The 19525-nt window shown below is 41.0% G+C and overlaps 1 protein-coding gene across 3 annotated transcripts in view; it reads left to right on the forward strand.

Moving 5' to 3' along the window:
* nphp4 (nephronophthisis 4) overlaps window positions 1-19525 on the forward strand; it is a 184374-nt gene that overhangs the window by 89577 nt on the left and 75272 nt on the right. For 2 of the 3 annotated variants that reach the window (XM_085394895.1, XM_085394897.1), the window contains 3 exons: window positions 1882-2100; window positions 3056-3197; window positions 6422-6474. In XM_085394895.1, the coding sequence (XP_085251021.1) occupies window positions 1882-2100; window positions 3056-3197; window positions 6422-6474 (414 nt within the window). The remainder of the gene's footprint in view (window positions 1-1881; window positions 2101-3055; window positions 3198-6421; window positions 6475-19525) is intronic. The other variant, XM_085394896.1, reaches the window with a different exon arrangement.

The following is a 19525-nucleotide window of genomic DNA, read 5'->3' on the forward strand; positions in this document are numbered from 1 at the left end:
CTGTTAATGCCAGTGTCTAATCTGGCTACAGTCCCACTAGAGAGTCCTGTATGATTTTAAGCGGATTGAGTGACTAAAATAATTATTTATTTACAGCCAATCTGAGTTTTTGACAATATTACTGATTACACAGTGTCCTGATTGGTAAGTTCAAGATTTACAAGTGATTGCAACATCCACTCTTGAGGCTAAAAGATAACTACAGCAATTGTTAGGAGTTGAATCTCAACAGAAACTGTATCCAAAATTGTATACGCCAGCTGGTTGTGGTGACTGTTATCAGGTAGCTCCTGCTGCTGCTGTTAGTTTAGTGTGTTAAACAGCAAATGCCATAACATGGATTGTGGAGCATAATGTTATTTATGCTTAAAGAAAATGGTTTTACTACAAATAGAAAGCCTGGAGAGCCTATCAAGAACATAATCAGTATGGCCCTGCATTTATTTGGGCCTTTTGCCTTTGTTAGACAGTGGAGAGCGAACAGGAAAGCCGGGAGAAAGGCTGGCAGCAGATACCCAGCAGAGGGGGTTTGGGTTGGACTCTGACCCAGGTTGCTGCATTTCAGCCTTGCAGCACCTGCTCACCCCATCAGCCCAACTGGTGCCCATCCTGCTTTTATTTTTAAATCTTGGAAAGTTCCATAAGGCCTACAAGGCCATACGATAACATGATGTGTAATTGGGAACTCTGCTGAAAGATGGTACTGGATTGTGAATGAACATCTTGAACTCTAGTGGCAAACAGGAAACAGAAACACAATTACACAAATGCTGCTCCCATCTGGAATAGCCTCTGTGGTACTAAGTAAGATATGTTCTGTCTAGTGAATTTTTGACTGGATCTATCATGGTGAAGACTCTTTTAACCTTTTGGCTGCTCTCCTTTTATATACTGAAGTAAAAAGTGACTTTATGGAAAAGCAGTTCTGCTTTGCTCTCCTACCTTCCCAGACGATGGGACTTAACTTTTTATATAGAATGAAGAAAGAACTGAAACCACCACACTCTGAATATCATTACTTTTTTTTAGTTGACCTTTGCAAGAGTGGTTTTAGATTAGTTTGTAGATTATATGGCACAAAATTAGCTAAAATCTCCTCAACACATTGCATGGATAATTGTATTCTATTGTACCATTAACAGGTACTGTATGACATTTAGAATAAAGACACTACTTTTATGACTGATTTTCTATAGTGCCAGATTATGGTGTTACATTAAAGAACTATTCTCAGTGGAATTTGAAGCATTCAGCAAACTATTACATGGCCGGCTTTGTCTTGGAGCAGTGTGGGGCTAGTAGGCTTGTTGTGTATTCTGTCCTGTCCTGCCTATGATTGATTACAATCGTCTGAGGCTGACCAGCTTATTAATCGATTCAGCAAAACCACTGAGTCTCTCTGTGGATGATTTAAAGCAGAATGTTTTTTTACTTTTCCTGGGACGGCTGAAGTAGAGCCTCAGCGGCACTGATTGTAAATCATGTTCAAACACAGCAAAGCTGCTTCCAAAACGTGTGTGCGATGTGGGATTTAGAGAATGCTCAGTGCTAACGACAAGCACCACCATGCCACACAGTTTTAAGGCCTCTTGCAGTTCATTTTTGTGATTAGAGATAAGGATTTACAAGTTGGCAAATTAAATTATGTTTTTGTTCTTTGGTCGTACTTGGAGACTGTTAATGCTCTGCTTTATAAATTAAATAACGTTATCAATTGATCACAGTTAAACACTGTAAAAGATTGTAATTATTCAGTTGGATGAAAGAGAAAAGACTACATTCGGTTTAGTTTTTACAACAGTTTAATCGCTGGTTTCTTTTTGCGAGATCATCATATCAATGTCTGAATTCCCTATTCTTCTGTCGTTTTCCATCACACAGCTATCTGCTACCTCTACATCCCGCGCTGCTTTCTTGCATAGCCTTCGTTGGGGGATTTGGTGTCCCTTCCAGGAGCCAGCTGAGTGGAAGGGGGAAGAGATACAGCTTGTATTGCAAGGAGGTGCAAAGCCAAACCCTCATGGAGCCATGGTCTACAGCACAGAGGTGTCTGCCAAAGCTCAGAGCCCTGCACCAATCTCAGCTCCAGGCACAGCTCAGGTAATACAATGGCACAGAAGAATGCTTTTGTCGAAAGACTAAAATGTGAAGAATCCACTGAAAGGTGTTTAAACGAGGTTTTTCAGCAGCCTTCAATACTCACAACACTGCTTCCCTGAATTCAAAAGCTTTCACATCATCTACATTCGCACTTGGGTTTCATGCTAGGCCCCCGTACAGTACCGTTCAAGGTCAGGTTCTATCATCCCTGAAGGCTCTACTCTGAAATTCTGCATGATATTTTATAGCATGGATGTAGGCAGCTGTCTGCAAGTGACATTGTTTTGGTGACGGTATCAAAAATTTCAAAGGGTGCCCAAGTCGTCCTAATATGCACTCCACACTGTATATAAATGCCACTTGTTTTGCACATATTCAACTCTGTATATTTTATATATTTTATTATTATTATTATTATTATTATTTTATTTTATTTTTTTACTATTTAATTTGTAAAAATGTGTATACACACACACACACACACACACACACACACACACACACACACACACACACACACACACGTAGGAAAATATTTAGTATACACATCCAGAAATGCATACACTATTATATATTGTACATATATTTATTAGTTTCAGGTTGGCCATTCTTGTATTTTGCTCGTTTGTGTTGTTGTGTTTGCACATCTCTGTTGCTTGTGGGGCTCGCACACAAGAATTTCACTCGCATGTGCTGTGCCAGTGTGCCTGCACATGTGATGTGACAATAAAAAGTGATTTGATTTGATTTGATTTGAATATGACTTAACTTTTCACACCTTGCAGAGGATTGCAACACTGCTTGGGTGTTTGGAAATAACTGCATGTCACTATCACGTCTTCTTTCTTCTGTCAGCTTTTTCATTCGTTTCCCTGCAGAATCTGAACTCTTCATTCTGTTTTTTGTTTTGTTTTTGTTTTTTTTGTTGAAATGTCTGAAACTTCCTTCTCTCAAGGAGGTCTCAGAAGCAAAGGATATGATCAAATTTTGGCTGTCATCCAGCCTGGAAAGGAAGGCATCCAGCCCAAAGCCATCCCTGAGGATAAAACAGGTAGACGTGCCTCGCCAGAGAAGATCACCTTCATCACCTTCACAGGGTAAATATCATTATGTAATTCATAATAGCTTTTTAAGCACACATTAATTGGAAAGCTCATACAAAGACTTTTCCTCCACAAAAAGACATAAAAGGCTATTCACTGCTTACATCTATAATTTTTTAAAATGGAAAGAGTGTAGTCTGATTTCTGTGCATGCGTGTGTTTATAGGTTGGGTGCACTTCAATAGTGCAACGGCACCTGTTTGCAATCAGCCAAACTTTGAAGCAACAGGCATCGAACTAGCCTGTCTTGTGCACATGTTATCTCAATAGAGCCACCTGCTCTCTACGTGATCAATATACTTTATCATTGGAGTCTGGGGGGAATAAAGGATACACCTAAAGGGATTGGTGAAGACGTTGGCTGTCCATTAGGGCCTCTCTGATATTAAACCTGCATTACTTTGCAAAATCATCTTACATCTGCTCTCAGAGTGGAAATTCCATGTCCCTCGATTTTTGTTTTGTTTGTTTGTTTAGTGTTTTTTTAATTGATCTTAGTCTAGCCGCTCACCCAGGAGCAGTTTGTTTTGGGAGGCCCTACAAGGAATACATTGCCCCAGACTACGCAGCTCATAAGATCATGTGGACACACAAAGCCCTTCACAAAAATAAGGTGGCAGTTCACGGACTGGGAAATTAAATTTAATAAATATAGTGACTCAAAATAACTGCTCAAATAAGTGCCCAGAGGCGTTTCAGGATGATTGCTTCTACAAGAATATTGCATATTACCAAAATATTGTTGGTGGTTTGTAATATTGTTAAAGCTGCTGAATGTGGTGAAACTGTTTAATGTTTAAACTGGAATTATTCTTTAATATTTTGCAGTAAGACACAATTCACAGTTCAAGAACAAGCTCCACAGCTATCAAGTGAAAACATATGACTGATGATTGATTTTAATGAAAGCCTGTGTTTAGACAGTGCACACTGTCTTTGTGCTTTTTCAGCAACTCAACTTCTGCAGACATTCAAAAAGTAGATGTGATGGATATCGGGGTAAAGAATATCAAAGTGGTGCTAAAAAACATATTCATGATTCATAATAAGCAATAAGTAACGGTAAGATACTCTTACTGTGGGACTCTCTTTGTTGAGGTTTTTGTGGTAAAGCTTTGAAAAACATTTTTCCAGAAAGAACATATCAGCCATGCATATTGGTTCTTCTTTGCTTTCCGTAAGCATTACGATGAAGAGTGTAAAATTAAGTCTGAACCGTGCCCCTTATTTGTCACATTGGTAGGGAGTTATCAGTGGATGCTGTTGGATTTCTCCAGCAGAAGCTTCTTCTTCTTCTTCTTTTTTTTTTTTTTAAATCTTTTCCAATTAAGCGCGGATGTTCCACGATACTCTAAAAATAACTGCTGAACCCTGAGCTTTGGAGGCCTCCCACTGAAACAAAGTTCTGATTAAATATTCCACATCCTGCAAGCAGCCAAAGATAAATGATGTGCCACTGCCTGCATCTCTTATTGAAACACAAACTGCTGATTTGCTCTGTGTCTGCCAGTGAATTGATTAAAAAAGTGTAGTAAACACTGCATACAGCCACTCAATCCCGGTGACAGCAGAAAAAACTTGAGTGGACCCAGGCTGTATGCTCGATGATTTACCTTCCTAATGATGCTGTTAACTTTTGAGACAAGAATGCGGTTGATCAGGGGTCTACTTCATCGGTGTGTAGAGAAAGCTTCTGGCAGTGCGCATTGTCAGTAATGACATTTTAATCAGTGTTCGCGCGTCTTCAGAGGGTTGCCCAAGAAGCTTGAATGATTTGGGCTGGTGTTCAGAGGAGAATGAGACCATGAATCACTGCCATTCTTTGATTTAGGCAACTTGATCATCCTCAGCTTTGTTTTTTTTCCAAGACTGCATTTGCATGGATTTAAACATATGCCAGAAAGGATGCTTTAAACTGGAGATAGCTAATTTAAATGCACCCTCCATCTGAAATTCGCTGTTATTGATGCATTCATGTCAGAAAGAACCGGATCTCAGAAGGATTCTTTAACTCATACGGTACATGCTGACTTTGCATTACAATGTTGGAAATTCTGAAGTCTGTACGCTTTTATTAATCTATAATTTAGTCGCTTAATTCCTTGTCGTTTACGTGACCATCATGCATCGCTCCCTGTTGATACTGATGAGCTAAGAAGAAGATCAGGGAGCATATCTGGCTGGTTAGACGCAGATGTTCTTAAATTAATTTTAATGGGCCGTCGTCCTTACGTAGCTGTATAACTTTACTGCTCGTAAAGGTGTCTGAATTCACCAGCCGCACATGTGGTAGTTCACTCATCTGTCGAGAAGGCCTCTGAGGGATCACAAATAAATGGCTAATTGCACATTAGTCCAGCTAATGAGGTGATACACACTCTCCGTGGGCTCGAGAAGTAAAAACAGTGAGAAAGCCCTAAAAACAAAATGGCTGCCAGAGGGGGTGGGGGTGGGGGGGCATGCCAGAGCACATTTGTGAAACAGAGCCAGCCAGTGCAGCACCATGTCCACTCTGTGTGCACGTAGTCCGAACAGATGGGAGCTACACTAAGACACCCCAGGCAAACCGAAGCAATTTCCAAAAGGCCAGTCAAGCCCAGCACGGAGAGCGAGACAGCGTGAGGGAGAGGGAGGACAAAGGGATACTAGAGAACCTTTCATTTCAGTATTACCATGGCTACGAACCAAAAATCTCAGGAAGCATTGTCAGACTTTAAAGTCAGTGTGAAATTTAAATCCAACTCACCTCCTTATCTGTGTGAAATTGGATAGATTTGCTAGGTCTGTAAATAGTATTCCAGTGCTCTGCGCAGCTATATACTCCACTGTGCACTGCACTGAGTAAACATTATCACAGTGTATTTTTTTATACCTCAAGATGTCAGCTCACCGCAAATCCAATCATCAGGAAAGCAATTACAAAGGTGGCATTTTGCAGTCAACTTCTATTCCCTCTCACAAGCTAATATTCCACTGAATGTCTAACCAAACTATAAAATGAACTGTGCTACCAGGTGCAGAAAGCATGTGGAAGATATTACAATGTTGTTAATTAACCTTGTTAAACAATGAACTGGAGCTGTTAGCACATTTCCAGATGAATAATGAAGACTTCAGCATGAATACGTCGTAGAAGTGGAAGGCTTTTACAGATGTGTACATTTCTAGGTTGAATGCCTTTATCTTCTTTGTTGTGCGTTTGTTTTTCTTTTTTCTAGATCGGAAACGCATTCCACCAGCTTCTCCTCCAGAATCTCCTCAAGGCCCCGGGGTAAGACACCGTCTCACCTATTGAATTTTACAGGTGACCTATAATACTGGCCAGCCAAGAAAGCTTCTCTCTAAAGTTCCAAGTTAATACTTAAAACAAGTAAACCCTTTTTAAAGCTGTCTTTTATACTCATACTTATTTCAAAAGGAACCTGTGTCAGTAGGTCCACACAGACTCTTTTACACAAACAATTAGTCAAAAGGTCAGTCCATTACCTGCTCCAGTCATCTGTCATTTATTTACCTGCACTAATGTTTGCAGGAACTTTGCTCTGTCTCAACTCTTTACTGAGAAAACATGTCACCCTTTAGCTGTTAACTGTACAAATTCCTCCAGCGGGAACATTTCAATTCTTTGGAAGCAGTCCTCTTGAAATTATATATTTAGAATAGCTTTAGCAGGGTCATGTTGGTTCTATGATAAAACTGGAATTGTTCATGTTGTATTCTATTATGGTGCACTGTTGAATGCTTGGAAATATTACAGCAGCAGAGGGGAGGGCACACAGGCTGTGTGGTTTACACAAACAATGGGGTTTTCTTCCTGTGACCCTGGCAATAAAACTTTTGTGTTTTATTCTGCTGTTACCTGAGTGAAGCAAGAAAAAAGCAAACGCAGTGTCTGCACTTTTTGAAAGGAACTGTTATGAATGCATTTTGGTTCAAAGCTGACCTGGATAGATTCCCGCCTGCAGAAAGCTCCTCTAGCTGCCCCTTGTACATGGACACAGCTCCCCTTACATGCTCTTTAGACAGGGATCATTAATTCTGAGAGACCCACACTTAGGTTTTGTCTGGTTTGTCGACAGAGATTGCAGGTCAGGTCTATAAATTTAAAAAGAAAAAAAAAAGTCAAGAAAAATTCATTATCTGACCCAGATCTCTCAACAACAGTGGAACTGGGAGACATAATTAAAGAAAGGCACGGGGCCTCTCGCAAACACCCCCCTCTCAATTCCCATCCTGTCACAGAGTGACACTTTGTTTGTAGTCGCACTCACAGCACCCTTCATTAATGTGTAACGTATAAATACAGTGGCAGCGTTGACTTCTTTTCTCTAAGAAGAACATCACAACATGGCTTAGGTGTGCAAAGTGACGTCTGGACAAACAAAAACATTTCTAGAGAAATGTCCTTTGGACACACAAGGCCAAATGGAGATGTAGTGCACAGTGCCACATTTGGTGAAAACTAAAATTGTCATGCTAACTGTCAAGCTTGGTGGCAGAGGGGTGATGATTTGGGCAGTCCAGAGAGCTGTGCATAAACAAATACCTCCAAACCTCAATGAAAAGAAGTTCATAATAATGTGAGAGAGTCATACATAGAACGATTGCTTCAAAATAGAACAGAAAGTAACAGGACACTTAACTCAAAAATTTGAAGATGTAGAGAGTGCGCAGTCAGAATGGTACCAATCACTAGTGAATATGGTTTGTTAAAGGGTAAAATGTAAGCCATCCTCAGCATGAAAACGGCAAATGCAAAGACGAGGTGAGGTTCAAACATCAATGAACAAAGAGGACTTATATATAAATATTAAATAATGCTAAAAAATGATAGAGTTATACTTTATGTCCTCAAGAACAATTAAAATGTTAATATGCTGGAGAAAAATTAATAATAAATGTAATTATAAGCAGCGATCAATACAATGTTATTGATTAAACTGTGTTATTATGACAAATGTAGTTTAGCTTAGAGCTCAAATGAATACGTTTTACCCTTTAATAAGCATTAAGAAGTATACTCAATCGTGAGTGCCGGCATTCTGTTTGTAGCATCATCCCTCAGCCTAAGTGAGAAGTGTCAGTGGAGACTGGGAGTTGTGATGGATGGTGCTCTCTCTCAGGATGAGGCCAGTGACACAGAGCGGAGGAGGAGGAGAGACATCAGCTCTGTTTCAGTGTTGGCTCTCTGGGCCAAAATGAGTCTGTATTGTCGACTCATTTTAAATTGAACCAGCGGGGAGCTGTGAGATCATCGCAGCCTTGAACTCTAGAAATCGACCCTCATTTTGATTAAACAGCAAGGGCGGTGGAAACCTACAGAGGGCAGCTCCCAGAGGTTGGGAAGAGACAATTCTGGTCATACTGGGCAGTTCTTTGGGGATGACATTAAAAGATGGTTGTGCTTAAATTAATCTACCATTTTATATAGAGCTCATGAGTCTTATCAAATCAAATTCCCAAAACATTCGGCCCCGAATTATTCTGAAAAAATAAAAATACAAAATTTGCTGACATTTCTGCATATTTCCACTGCAAATTAGGACGCTCTCATATCCTATTTTTCAAGGATTAAGGGTTAAAGTTCAACTGCATTTTCCCAAAAGGAGCAATTAACTTTGCTTCAGAGGAGGAACGCAAATCATAAGGCAGAAAAACACAGCCCAATTTTAATAAGCTGCTGATGTAAATTTTGGAGAAAAACAATCTGTGACCACAAGTGGCCATTACAGCACACTGAATTAATGGACAAACCTCATTCTAGGTTTAAAAAGATGATTTTTCATTTTTAAATGCCTTTCAATGAGTTGAAACAAAAACACTCCAAAAACAACAAGAGCAACGGCAAACATATGTCTTTAGGCTAGACAGAACACCTAAATGCAGAACTGTGAAAACAGGTAGGGTGCAGAAACAAAGAATCATCTATTTACAAGCTTAACAAGAATTCAGATTGTTTACCAAGTGTCTTTATAACAGAGGAAACCAAGAGAGCCAGGGGGAAAGGTTCAAAGTGGCAGCTTGTGGATTGACCAGAGGAGACGAGTTTAGTGAAGCCAGGAAGATTAATCTGTGGAACCAGGAGATCAGTGCAGCTCCAGAGCAGAGGTGGATAAGTGGCTGGAGTTTGGCAGCAACTGGAAATTTTTGTCTGTGGACAAAAATGAAAGTGGGTAAGAAGTTTAGCAAACAGATCGGTGCACAGGAAGGGCTTGACCTTGAATAACTGGGTAGAGGAGTCTAGGATCTGGTGATGTGGTGAAATAAGAACTGAGACAGTGTTTACGGTGTTATTTAAGTGACCTCCTGGCTGGGAGGTAGTCAAAAGTAGAGGGTATAACAGTTTGACAAAGCTAACTCTGGGCTTAAGTGTCAGATATTTTGAGATGTATTTTTAAAATATTATTCTGATATTTTATAATATCACGCCACATAAATGAGCCTCACTCCTGATTATGTAGATAGGCAATTATTTGCCACCATATCAGCCATCATTGTGGGGGTTTTTTTTTGGTTCTTTCACTTCTGAGTGGTCAAAAAGCATAAACCAAGGCAGCTTTAAGTAAACGGTAAATATTTAGCACATTCACATACACTCCTCGGCGAATAATGGTGAAAGGCAGCAGTCATTAGTGCTTTAGATGCTCAGTAGATATCTGGTGGGCATCCAGGATCTTTCTGAAAAAAGAAGAAACAGAAAACGGCGTGTGAATCAGTGCCACTGCTGTTGGCAGCCACCCTACATTTCATCAAAACTCTGTTAGCTGTTGCAAAATTCACAAATACAGTCTATCATTCTCCCTGTCTGTTTTCCTCACTTTCTTTTAAACATGTATGGAAAAAAGTGCTTGTTCAGTCTTATGATGATATTTTTCCCTGTTCAACAAAATTTTCCTTTTCTCTTCAACATGGCTGTCAGGTGCTGATTAATCAGTGGCATCCTTCTCTGAGATGGCTCTGTAAACAAGCTGCATGCTTTAACTCTGTGCGCCGGCATTGTGGGATCTGACAACTTTCTCTTGCTTGCATAAATTATTGATCTTTGATGCTCTCTCTTTGCCGCGGTGCAGAATGCTAAAGATCCTGTGGTATTTATAGCCAGCATTTGGAAGAGCAGCTGAGTTTGTTTGCCTCTGTTGATGATTTCTCTCATCAGGCTGCGGCCGTGTTTCAGGGTCGCGCTTGTGTTCTGTTGACCCAGGTGGTCTTGTAGTCTGGGGGCCAAAGGTGAGACCGTGTTTCAGTTTGTTGCTGGCAGTGGGCTTGTTCGACAGCAGGCACTTGCTCATTCGGACCTAACTTTTGCAGCCCTCCTTTGCAAAGTGTTGTTTGTGTCTCGTTCTTATATCAATTAAAACAATACTCAGGGTTTTGCTGCTACATTTTATTGTATGACTTTTGAAAATCTAATTATTATTGTGTACTTGAAACTCAATTTCATGCTTTGATGGAAATCACAAGTATACAGCTACTTTGTAGGTATGCCTGAACTTCAAATTGAACATCAGAAAGGGGAAGAAAGGTGATTTAATTGGCTTTGACTTTGGCATGGTTGTTGGTGCCAGACAGGTTAGCCCTAGTATTTCAGGAGCTGCTGATATACTGGGATTTTCCCACACAACCAGGGTTTTTAGGGTTTTTCAGAGCATGGTCCAAAAAGAGCAACTGTCCAGTGACCAGTAGCTTTCTGGGTGAAAATGACCAAATGACTTCAATAAAGGAAGGCAACAATAGTAATAATAATAATACTAATACTACTACTACTACTACTACTACTACTACTACTACTACTACTACTACTACTAATAATAATAATAATAATAAGCACTTTCAAACAAAGTGCTGTACAACTATTTGAAACTAAAGAGATAAATAAAATAATAAAAGCGATACATAGCAATACAAGTAAAAAACAGTAAAAATTTAAAAACTAAAAGCCATAGAATTAAGACATGTAAGATAGGGTGAACAAATGTGTCTTCAACTTAGTTTTAAAAAACCTCCACAGAGCATGCCTGCCTAATATCTTGAGGGAGGTTGTTCCACAGAAACGAAAAGAAAAAGCACGCTCTCCAATTGTCTTTTTTCTGGCTCTAGGAACCTTTAGAAGGCCAGAGTCCTGAGATCGTAGACCGTAGATTGTAAAGGTGTAAAAGGTCGGAGAGGTATGAAGGTGCCAATCCGTTTAAAGTCTTGTCGGTGAGCAGCAGGACCTTAAAATCTGCTCGAACCTGACAAGGTAGCCAATGAAGAGATCTCAGTACAGGGGTAATGTGCTCAAATTTCCCAGTTCTTATTAAAATGCGAGCAGCTGCATTTTGCACCATCTGTAGACCTCTAAAACGTTTCTTTGGTAGCCCAGAAAGAAGAGCAATACAATAATCAATACGTGAAGACACAAATGCATGGACAAGAACCTCTGCAGTGTTGCTTGACAAAACTTGGCTGATTCTGGCTATGTTCCTCAAATGATAAACGCCAGTCTTTGTTATCTCTTTTACATGAGACTCGAAGGAGAGCACCATGTCGAACCACACGCCCAAGTTTTTTACCTTGTCCCTGCAATTTATGACACTATCATCAATTTTCAAGATGAAATTTTGAGACAATTGCTGAAATTTTTGTGGCTCTAAATAACCATTCGTAACAAACAGGGTATACAAACAAGCATCTCTGAACACACAACACATCGCACCTTGAAGCAGACAGGCTAAATCAGCAGAAAACTCCACTGGGTGCCGCTCCTGTCAGTTTAGAACTCCTAAGTTTGCACAAACTCACCAAATTTGGACAATGGAAGACTGGAAAAACTGGTTTGAGGAGTCTGAATTTCTGCTGCAACATTCAGGTGATCTGGCATGAAAACATGAAAGTGGAGGATATTTTCTTAGTTTAGTGCAAAAGCAGCATTGTTTAAACACCACAACCTACCTGTGGTGGACATCCTTTTATTCGTGCAGCCAACCAATCTGTAGTAACTGTGTGATGCTATTGTGTCAGTATGGACCAAACTCTCCGAGGAATTGTTTCCAGCACCTTGTTGAACCTGTGCCATGAAGAACCTGGTACTAGGAAGATGTATCTAATGCAGTGTCCGGTGATTGTACAGTATTGATTCAAGCTTAACTTGTTTTCTAATACATTACAATTGATGTTGTACACTATATACAATATGCAGGTTATAGCTTACTACTTTTTCTTCATGTGTACTTCATTATTCAGCATAAGTCTTTATTTCTTTTTTGAAATAATCTTTAAGTTTAAATCTCAGATAATAGTGTTATTGCACATGTATGTGTGCTGTTGGACTCAGGCCGTATTATTTACCCAGGGAATTCTCTCACGTCATCTTGGTGGCTGTTTATGTTCCCCCCTCTGCTAACCCCACAGCTGCATGTGACACTATCCACTCTGCCATAGCTCGGCTACAGACTCAGCACCCGAGTGCCTTTATTGTGATCTCGGGTGACTTCAACCATGTATCACTGGACAATACACTACCAACATTCAAACAATATGTGGACTGTCCCACCAGGGGAGAGAAAACTTTAGACTTACTGTATGCTAACGTCAAGGATGCATACAGCTCCTCCTCCCTCCCCCCACTTGGTAGGTCAGATCATAACCTGATTCACCTCACCCCCCGCTATGTGCCAATTGTGAGGAGGGAACCTGTGACCACCAGGACTGTTAGGAGGTGGTCAGAGGAGGCAATAGCGGAACTACAGGGCTGTTTCGAGGTGACCGACTGGGAAACACTCTGTGAGCCTCACGCCGAGGACATCAATGGGCTTACTGAGTGTATCACAGACTACATAACTTTCTGCACCGACTCCATTGTTCCAGCTCAGACTGTTCATTGTTACCCAAATAACAAGCCGTGGGTGACTAAGGACATCAAAGCCCTCCTCAACAACAAGAAGAGGGCTTTCAGAGGGGGCAACAAAGAGGAGGTGAGGAAGGTCCAGGTGTTACTAAAGGACAAGATCAGAGAGGCTAAGGACAATTACAGGAGGAAGCTGGAGTGGAAACTCCAGCAGAACAGCATGAGAGAGGTGTGGAGGGGCATGAAGACCATCACTGGATTCAGGCCAACCAACAGCAGGGGAGCTGAGGGAGGTGAGAATAGAGCCGACGAGTTGAATCTGTTTTTCAATAGATTCGACACCACAGTGTCTGCTCCCACCCCCACAACCTCACCTGCAGTCAGCCTGGAATCCAGAGCCACACCACTGTGCCAGCCTCTCTCTTCACATGTTGCCTCCTGTGAGATTCCTGACACCCCTCCCCCACCCATCACCTTCACTCAATACCAGGTTGAGATGCAAATGAGGAGACTTCACTCAGGCAAGTCTGCTGGACCAGACGGAGTGAGTCCCCTTGTCCTCAAGGCCTGTGCCCCCCAGCTGTGTGGAGTCTTTCATAAACTGTTTATGCTGAGTCTGAGTCTGCAGAGGGTCCCGGTGATGTGGAAGACATCATGCCTCGTCCCTGTACCAAAGACGCCTCGTCCCAGTGGCCCCCAGGATTACAGGCCCGTGGCACTGACCTCCCACATCATGAAGACCCTGGAAAGGCTCATCCTGGACCAGCTGCGACCCATAGTAAGACCACATCTGGATCCCCTTCAGTTCGCTTATCAGCCTCGTCTCGGAACAGAGGACGCCATCATCTACCTGCTCAATCGTGTCTACACCCATCTGGACCAGCCGGCGAGCACTGTGAGGGTCATGTTTTTTGACTTTTCCAGTGCTTTCAACACCATCAGGCCGACCCTCCTGGGTGATAAGCTAACAGCGATGCAGGTGGATGCTTCTCTGGTGTCCTGGATTGTTGATTACCTGACAGGAAGACCACAATATGTACGTCTCCCACAGTGTGTGTCTGACAAGGTGATTAGCAACACAGGGGCACCACAGGGGACTGTCCTCTCCCCCTTCCTCTTCACCCTCTACACCACAGACTTCAGCCACTGCACAGAGACCTGCCATCTTCAGAAGTTTTCTGATGACTCTGCGGTGGTTGGATGCATCAGCAGGGATGATGAGACAGAGTACCGGGCTGTGGTCGACTCCTTTGTCACGTGGTGTGAGCAGAATCATCTGCAGCTCAACGTGGCAAAGACCAAGGAACTGATCGTGGACTTCAGGAAGACCAGGAAACACTTGACCCCTGTTTCAATCCAGGGGGTCAGTGTTGACATTGTGGAGGACTATAAATACCTTGGAGTACACATTGACAATAAACTGGACTGGGCTAAAAACACCACAGCACTTTACAGGAAGGGCCAGAGTCGTCTCTATTTTTTGAGGCGACTGAGGTCCTTCAACATCTGCCAGAAAATGCTGAGGATTTTCTATGAGTCTGTGGTGGCCAGTGCGATCCTCTATGCTGTTGCATGCTGGGGGAGCAGGCTGAGGGTCGCAGATGCCAACAGACTTAATAAACTGATCCGTAAGGCCAGCAATGTTGTGGGGATGGAGCTGGACTCCCTCAAGGTGGTGTCGGAGAGGCGGATGCTGTCCAAGATAAAGACAATGTTGGATAACACCTCCCACCCACTCCATGACATGTTGGTCAGTCACAGGAGCTCGTTCAGTGAGAGACTGAGATTACCGAAAAGCACCACTGAACGACACAGGAAATCATTCCTGCCTGTGGCCATCTCCCTGTACAACGCATCCACTTAACACACTGTTTGCTGCTACAGCTACACATGTTTCTTTTCCAAATATTTATTTATAAGTGACTTATGTATGTATGTATGTATATATATGTATATATTGTACTATTCTTAGTTAGCGTATTGTCTGTCTTGTCTTAATGTTGGTTTAAAATGGAGCACTGTAACAAAAAATAATTTCCCCCAGGGATCAATAAAGTATTCTGATTCTGATGATTCTGATGTCACACATATGGCATGACGATGTGGAAAATCTGACTGGAAAATATAGAGTTGCATTTAGGAGATGGCACATTATTTGGAGCTCCTTATAGACGGAGCCTGAAGATTTTCCTGCTTTGAGGCTTTGAATTTGTGGGACTGGCAAGAACTGTAGCAAATACTGCGTGGGATCAGTATTTGTTAACAGTTAATATTATCTTGGAGAAGTGTGTCATGTTTGGTCTAGTTAAAACAGCAGAAGATGTGTTTTTAAGCCAACTAATATATATATAAAATCCTGCTTTGGTGGTATTGAGCTGAAGCCCCAAGAATGACAGCCAGTAAGAGAGCATAAGTCTGTACAAATCAAATGCTCGTGGCACCAGAATGCTTAAAATAATATAATCCATAACAACATTAAAATTCTGCACACTGTGCCTTTCCAGACAAGATAAGTGTAGATTGACTGTTAAAGGGGCAGTTCACCCAAAAATCTAATTCACATATGTTTTTCCTCTGTGGCCTGTAATGCTGTTTCATGCCTTCATCTAGTCTTTTTGTTTGAGCTACCCAGAGCTCAGAATCTCTTTTGGATTTAAAAAACTCAACTCAGCAACAATGTCTTTTTTCCAGAAATCATGACCCAGTTACTCCAGAAAATCCGCAAACCTTTTATGTAGCAACTATTTTCATTCTCCGGTCAGAATCTTGCAAACAAAAGAAGCACTCAGATAGCTGAGGGACTCCATTAAGGGTTTCTTCTTGTACATGTCATGAGCATGTCATGGCTACATGGGTTTTTGTTTTTTCTTGTGTTATGTACACAACCCCCATCCGTTTTTGTTTTATCCAATTCAGGGTCACAGGGGGACCCTGGCAGTCATAGGGTGAGATGTGACAGCCTGTCTATGATGGGGCCCAACACACACACACACACACACACACACACACACACACACACACACACACACACACACACACACACACACACACACACACACACACACAGATAATATCGAATCACCAGTTAGCTGGTACCTGGAGAGAGCCCTGCCTGGGTGAACATGCAAGCTCCACGCAGCCTGTGAATTCGAACCCACGACTTCCTCGCTGTGAGGGAGCAGTTCTAAACTCGGCACTGTCCTCCCACCCACACCCATTTTTTTTATTTCACACCAAAATAATTGACTGTAGATGGATGGAAGATGTGTGAATCTAATTATGAGTTGTTCTGTCCATTTGAGCTCTAAATGAGACTGAATTTTGTATATATTTGGCAGCTATTTTTCTAATCATATTTAACATTCTTAACACAGTCTTAACAAGCTGCCAGTTTACCTCATTCTCTGATTTCCATGCTCTCTGCACGCCAGTTTATTTTACTATTTTTACTTGTTCAGCCTAGATAAAAATAGCAAAGATTGTTGGCACAAAGCTGGACCACAAGTTTAGACCCATATGTATACAGTCCTAGTATTGATCCTAAATATAATAGCCCAAAATATAATAGTCCTCAAATTGTTATGATGATCTACCCAACATAACAACACAGATACAATTAAATTCCCACACATTACGTTTAAGTTATTTCTGCTGTAACAGAGCTATATTTTAGGAATATTTTCACAATTTTGGTATTACTACTAATATATACAGTTGTATTTAATTCAGTGGTTGTCACTATATACTATAACTTGTGTTTCTCTACTGTTACACATTAGAGATCACTTGTCTCCCAGCCACATACATTCTTACTGAACTATAAGTACTAATGTTCACATTGTGACTTGCTTAGATGGCTATATGTGTGGTGCATCAGTAATATTTTAAACCTTCAGCTTTCTTGACTTCTCTGCCTGTTGTTCTCAACATTTCATCCCAGTAATCCCTGCAACATTTTCACTGGATCTCATTCGAAATCCTCCTCCCTTTAAAGCGACGCCTGACTATTATTTCCTTCCTGTGAGTCACATGGTGAGCTTGATCCCACATCAAGGCCTCTCTCTCTGTCTTTCTCTCTCCTTTATGTGCGCGTTCTGACACTAAGAGAGCGGGCAGATAAACATTCATGAAGCTTCTTGAAGGAATGATGCTGGTTTAGCATATACAGTGGATACGTGCAAAGTTAGGTCCTTGACTCTAATGGAAATATAATCGTGACAAATGGTCAAAGAGCACACAACAAATTCTGAGCTCAACAGTCTACAGGCTAACAAACAGTTATAGTGTCAAAATATCTCCTTGTGTCACCGGTACACACTTTCTTTCTTTTCCTGCCAGTCCTGCAGTGACTACCATTTCCCCTGCTTCCCGTCTTATTGGATCTTCTCCACCCACTTTACACACATGCTAATTCTGCCAGTAAACCTGCCACTACTGATAAAGGCTCAGTTTTTCTCCATGCGAGTCTGTTGGAGTTTCTTTTGTCATTGTGTGCCAACTGCTACCCGTATCTATTCCCACCTGAATTCCACCTGAATCTGCCTACCCGTACTTACTGTATCTTGCATTATTCGTCATTAAATTACTTGACTTTTTCCTTCCTGCCAGGCACATTGATTTGTAAGAGCAGAATTGGAGATTCTGTGTGTGTGAGGGAGGACAGAATCGTGAGCATCACAGATGATTTGAATATGCTGTAGGAATTATATAACTGCATTTGAGCAGGCACTAAGGAGGCTAAAGCTCAATATGAGTAAAGATGAGGTTTTGGTAGCTTATTCACCCTGTTACAGTACTAGGGCTGAACGATTATGGAAAATAATCTAATTGCGATTTTTTTGCCCCAATATTGCGATTGCGATGCGATATGCGATTATTTTTTAAGGTCTTTGTCTTCTGTATTATTAAACAAAGACAAGCAATACATCATATAGTATGGCCAATACTATATTACATTAATTTTAAACTGTTCTTTCCTGGAAGACAGACCTCTGTTATGATGACATGAGGTGATGCATGAATTGATGACTGACATTTTTATTTAACTTCTTCAATCACAACAGTATATTTGAACATACACAATAGTTTATTTTTAGCTTACAAACATCTGAGCATAAAGTGCTGACAAGGAACCCTGGTGTAAACATTAAAATGAAAGTCAGTACAATGTGCAGATTGCAGAAATATACATAAAAAAAATCAGTGGCTTTACCACACTCAGTTTTTCGACATCTGTGAACTACTAGACAGTCATTCAATTAAAAAATAATATTAAATAAATAAAACTAATAAATAAAAAATACACACATCTTACTGATCTCTGCAGTCAGTGGAGTTTAATAAACTCGGCCGTCTGCTTCTTGCTATCTAAAATATAACCAGACACTGGTGTAAATTCTCGACTGTCTCATACTTCTGTTTAATAAGTTTTCTGTTTGACGTTTAGTCAGCTGTGTGAAAACCAAGGAGGAACCCACCCGGGGGATTAATAAAGTTTTATTTTATCTAATCTAATAACTTTAATCTCAGCCAAACCGATTTACTCACGAACAAACAAAACACTGAAAAAAGCCCAACAATAACATTTTTAGGTTGTCTAAGTGACTTATATATTACGTTTAACCCGAGCAGCGAAACTCCGCGGTGATCTGAAAATGATGTGCCGGGAGTTGTGCCGCTCTCGGCCGCATCAGTAACCCTTGAGCTCCCGGCTAGCTGTCGAGCTGGTGGGTAGCAGACGCCTCTGAAAACGTCGAAGCACTTTTGCAAATATGGGATATCTTGATAAACCGAGCAGATATTTGATGTTTACACAACTACTTTCTCGCCTGAAAATATGTTAAAAGTTTATTTTGTGACCCAGAAAGATTAGTATGAGTAATTTTAAAACTTAGTAGCGGCCGCCATTGCTGGAAACTGGAGTTTGGCTGGGCCGCGCTATGAATTCTGGGATATGGTAGTAATTTGGACAGCCTTCGGCACGTCGCTGTGACGTAATCGGTCTACAAATGCGGCCTCAGGAGGATGCAGCCCATGAATTTGGACATGTCCAGAGTATAATCGCAGCCTTTGCGGTTAGAAAATTGCACTTGATCATGTCGCGATATTATCGCAAATGCGATATATCGTTCAGCCCTATACAGTACCCCTTGCCCTAACTGTCAAAATAAAAGCTTCGACAATAGACTGTAGTGTTATACTACGAGACAGAGATGTAAACAGACCAAACAGTGTTTGTTGTGCTGTATTAAAATTAACCATTCACTGATCTGATCTCAAATATATATGCAGGCGAAGCCTTTACAACAGAGTCATTTTGGAATTAAAGGTTATTGCAAAATAGAAAGTAGCTCCATATAACGATGGCTGTGTCAGCTTCCTGATTATTGCTGTTTCTAGGGTGTCCTATTTATTCTATTGTCATGAATAATTATAATTATTTGCATGAATAATAAATAAAATGTTTAAATGATTTAAACCATTAAACATGAACATA

Source organism: Rhamphochromis longiceps, linkage group LG20 (assembly GCF_057381845.1).
Source record: "Rhamphochromis longiceps isolate RC_006_pf linkage group LG20, R_longiceps_female_GT1.1, whole genome shotgun sequence".
NCBI lineage: Eukaryota > Metazoa > Chordata > Actinopteri > Cichliformes > Cichlidae > Rhamphochromis > Rhamphochromis longiceps.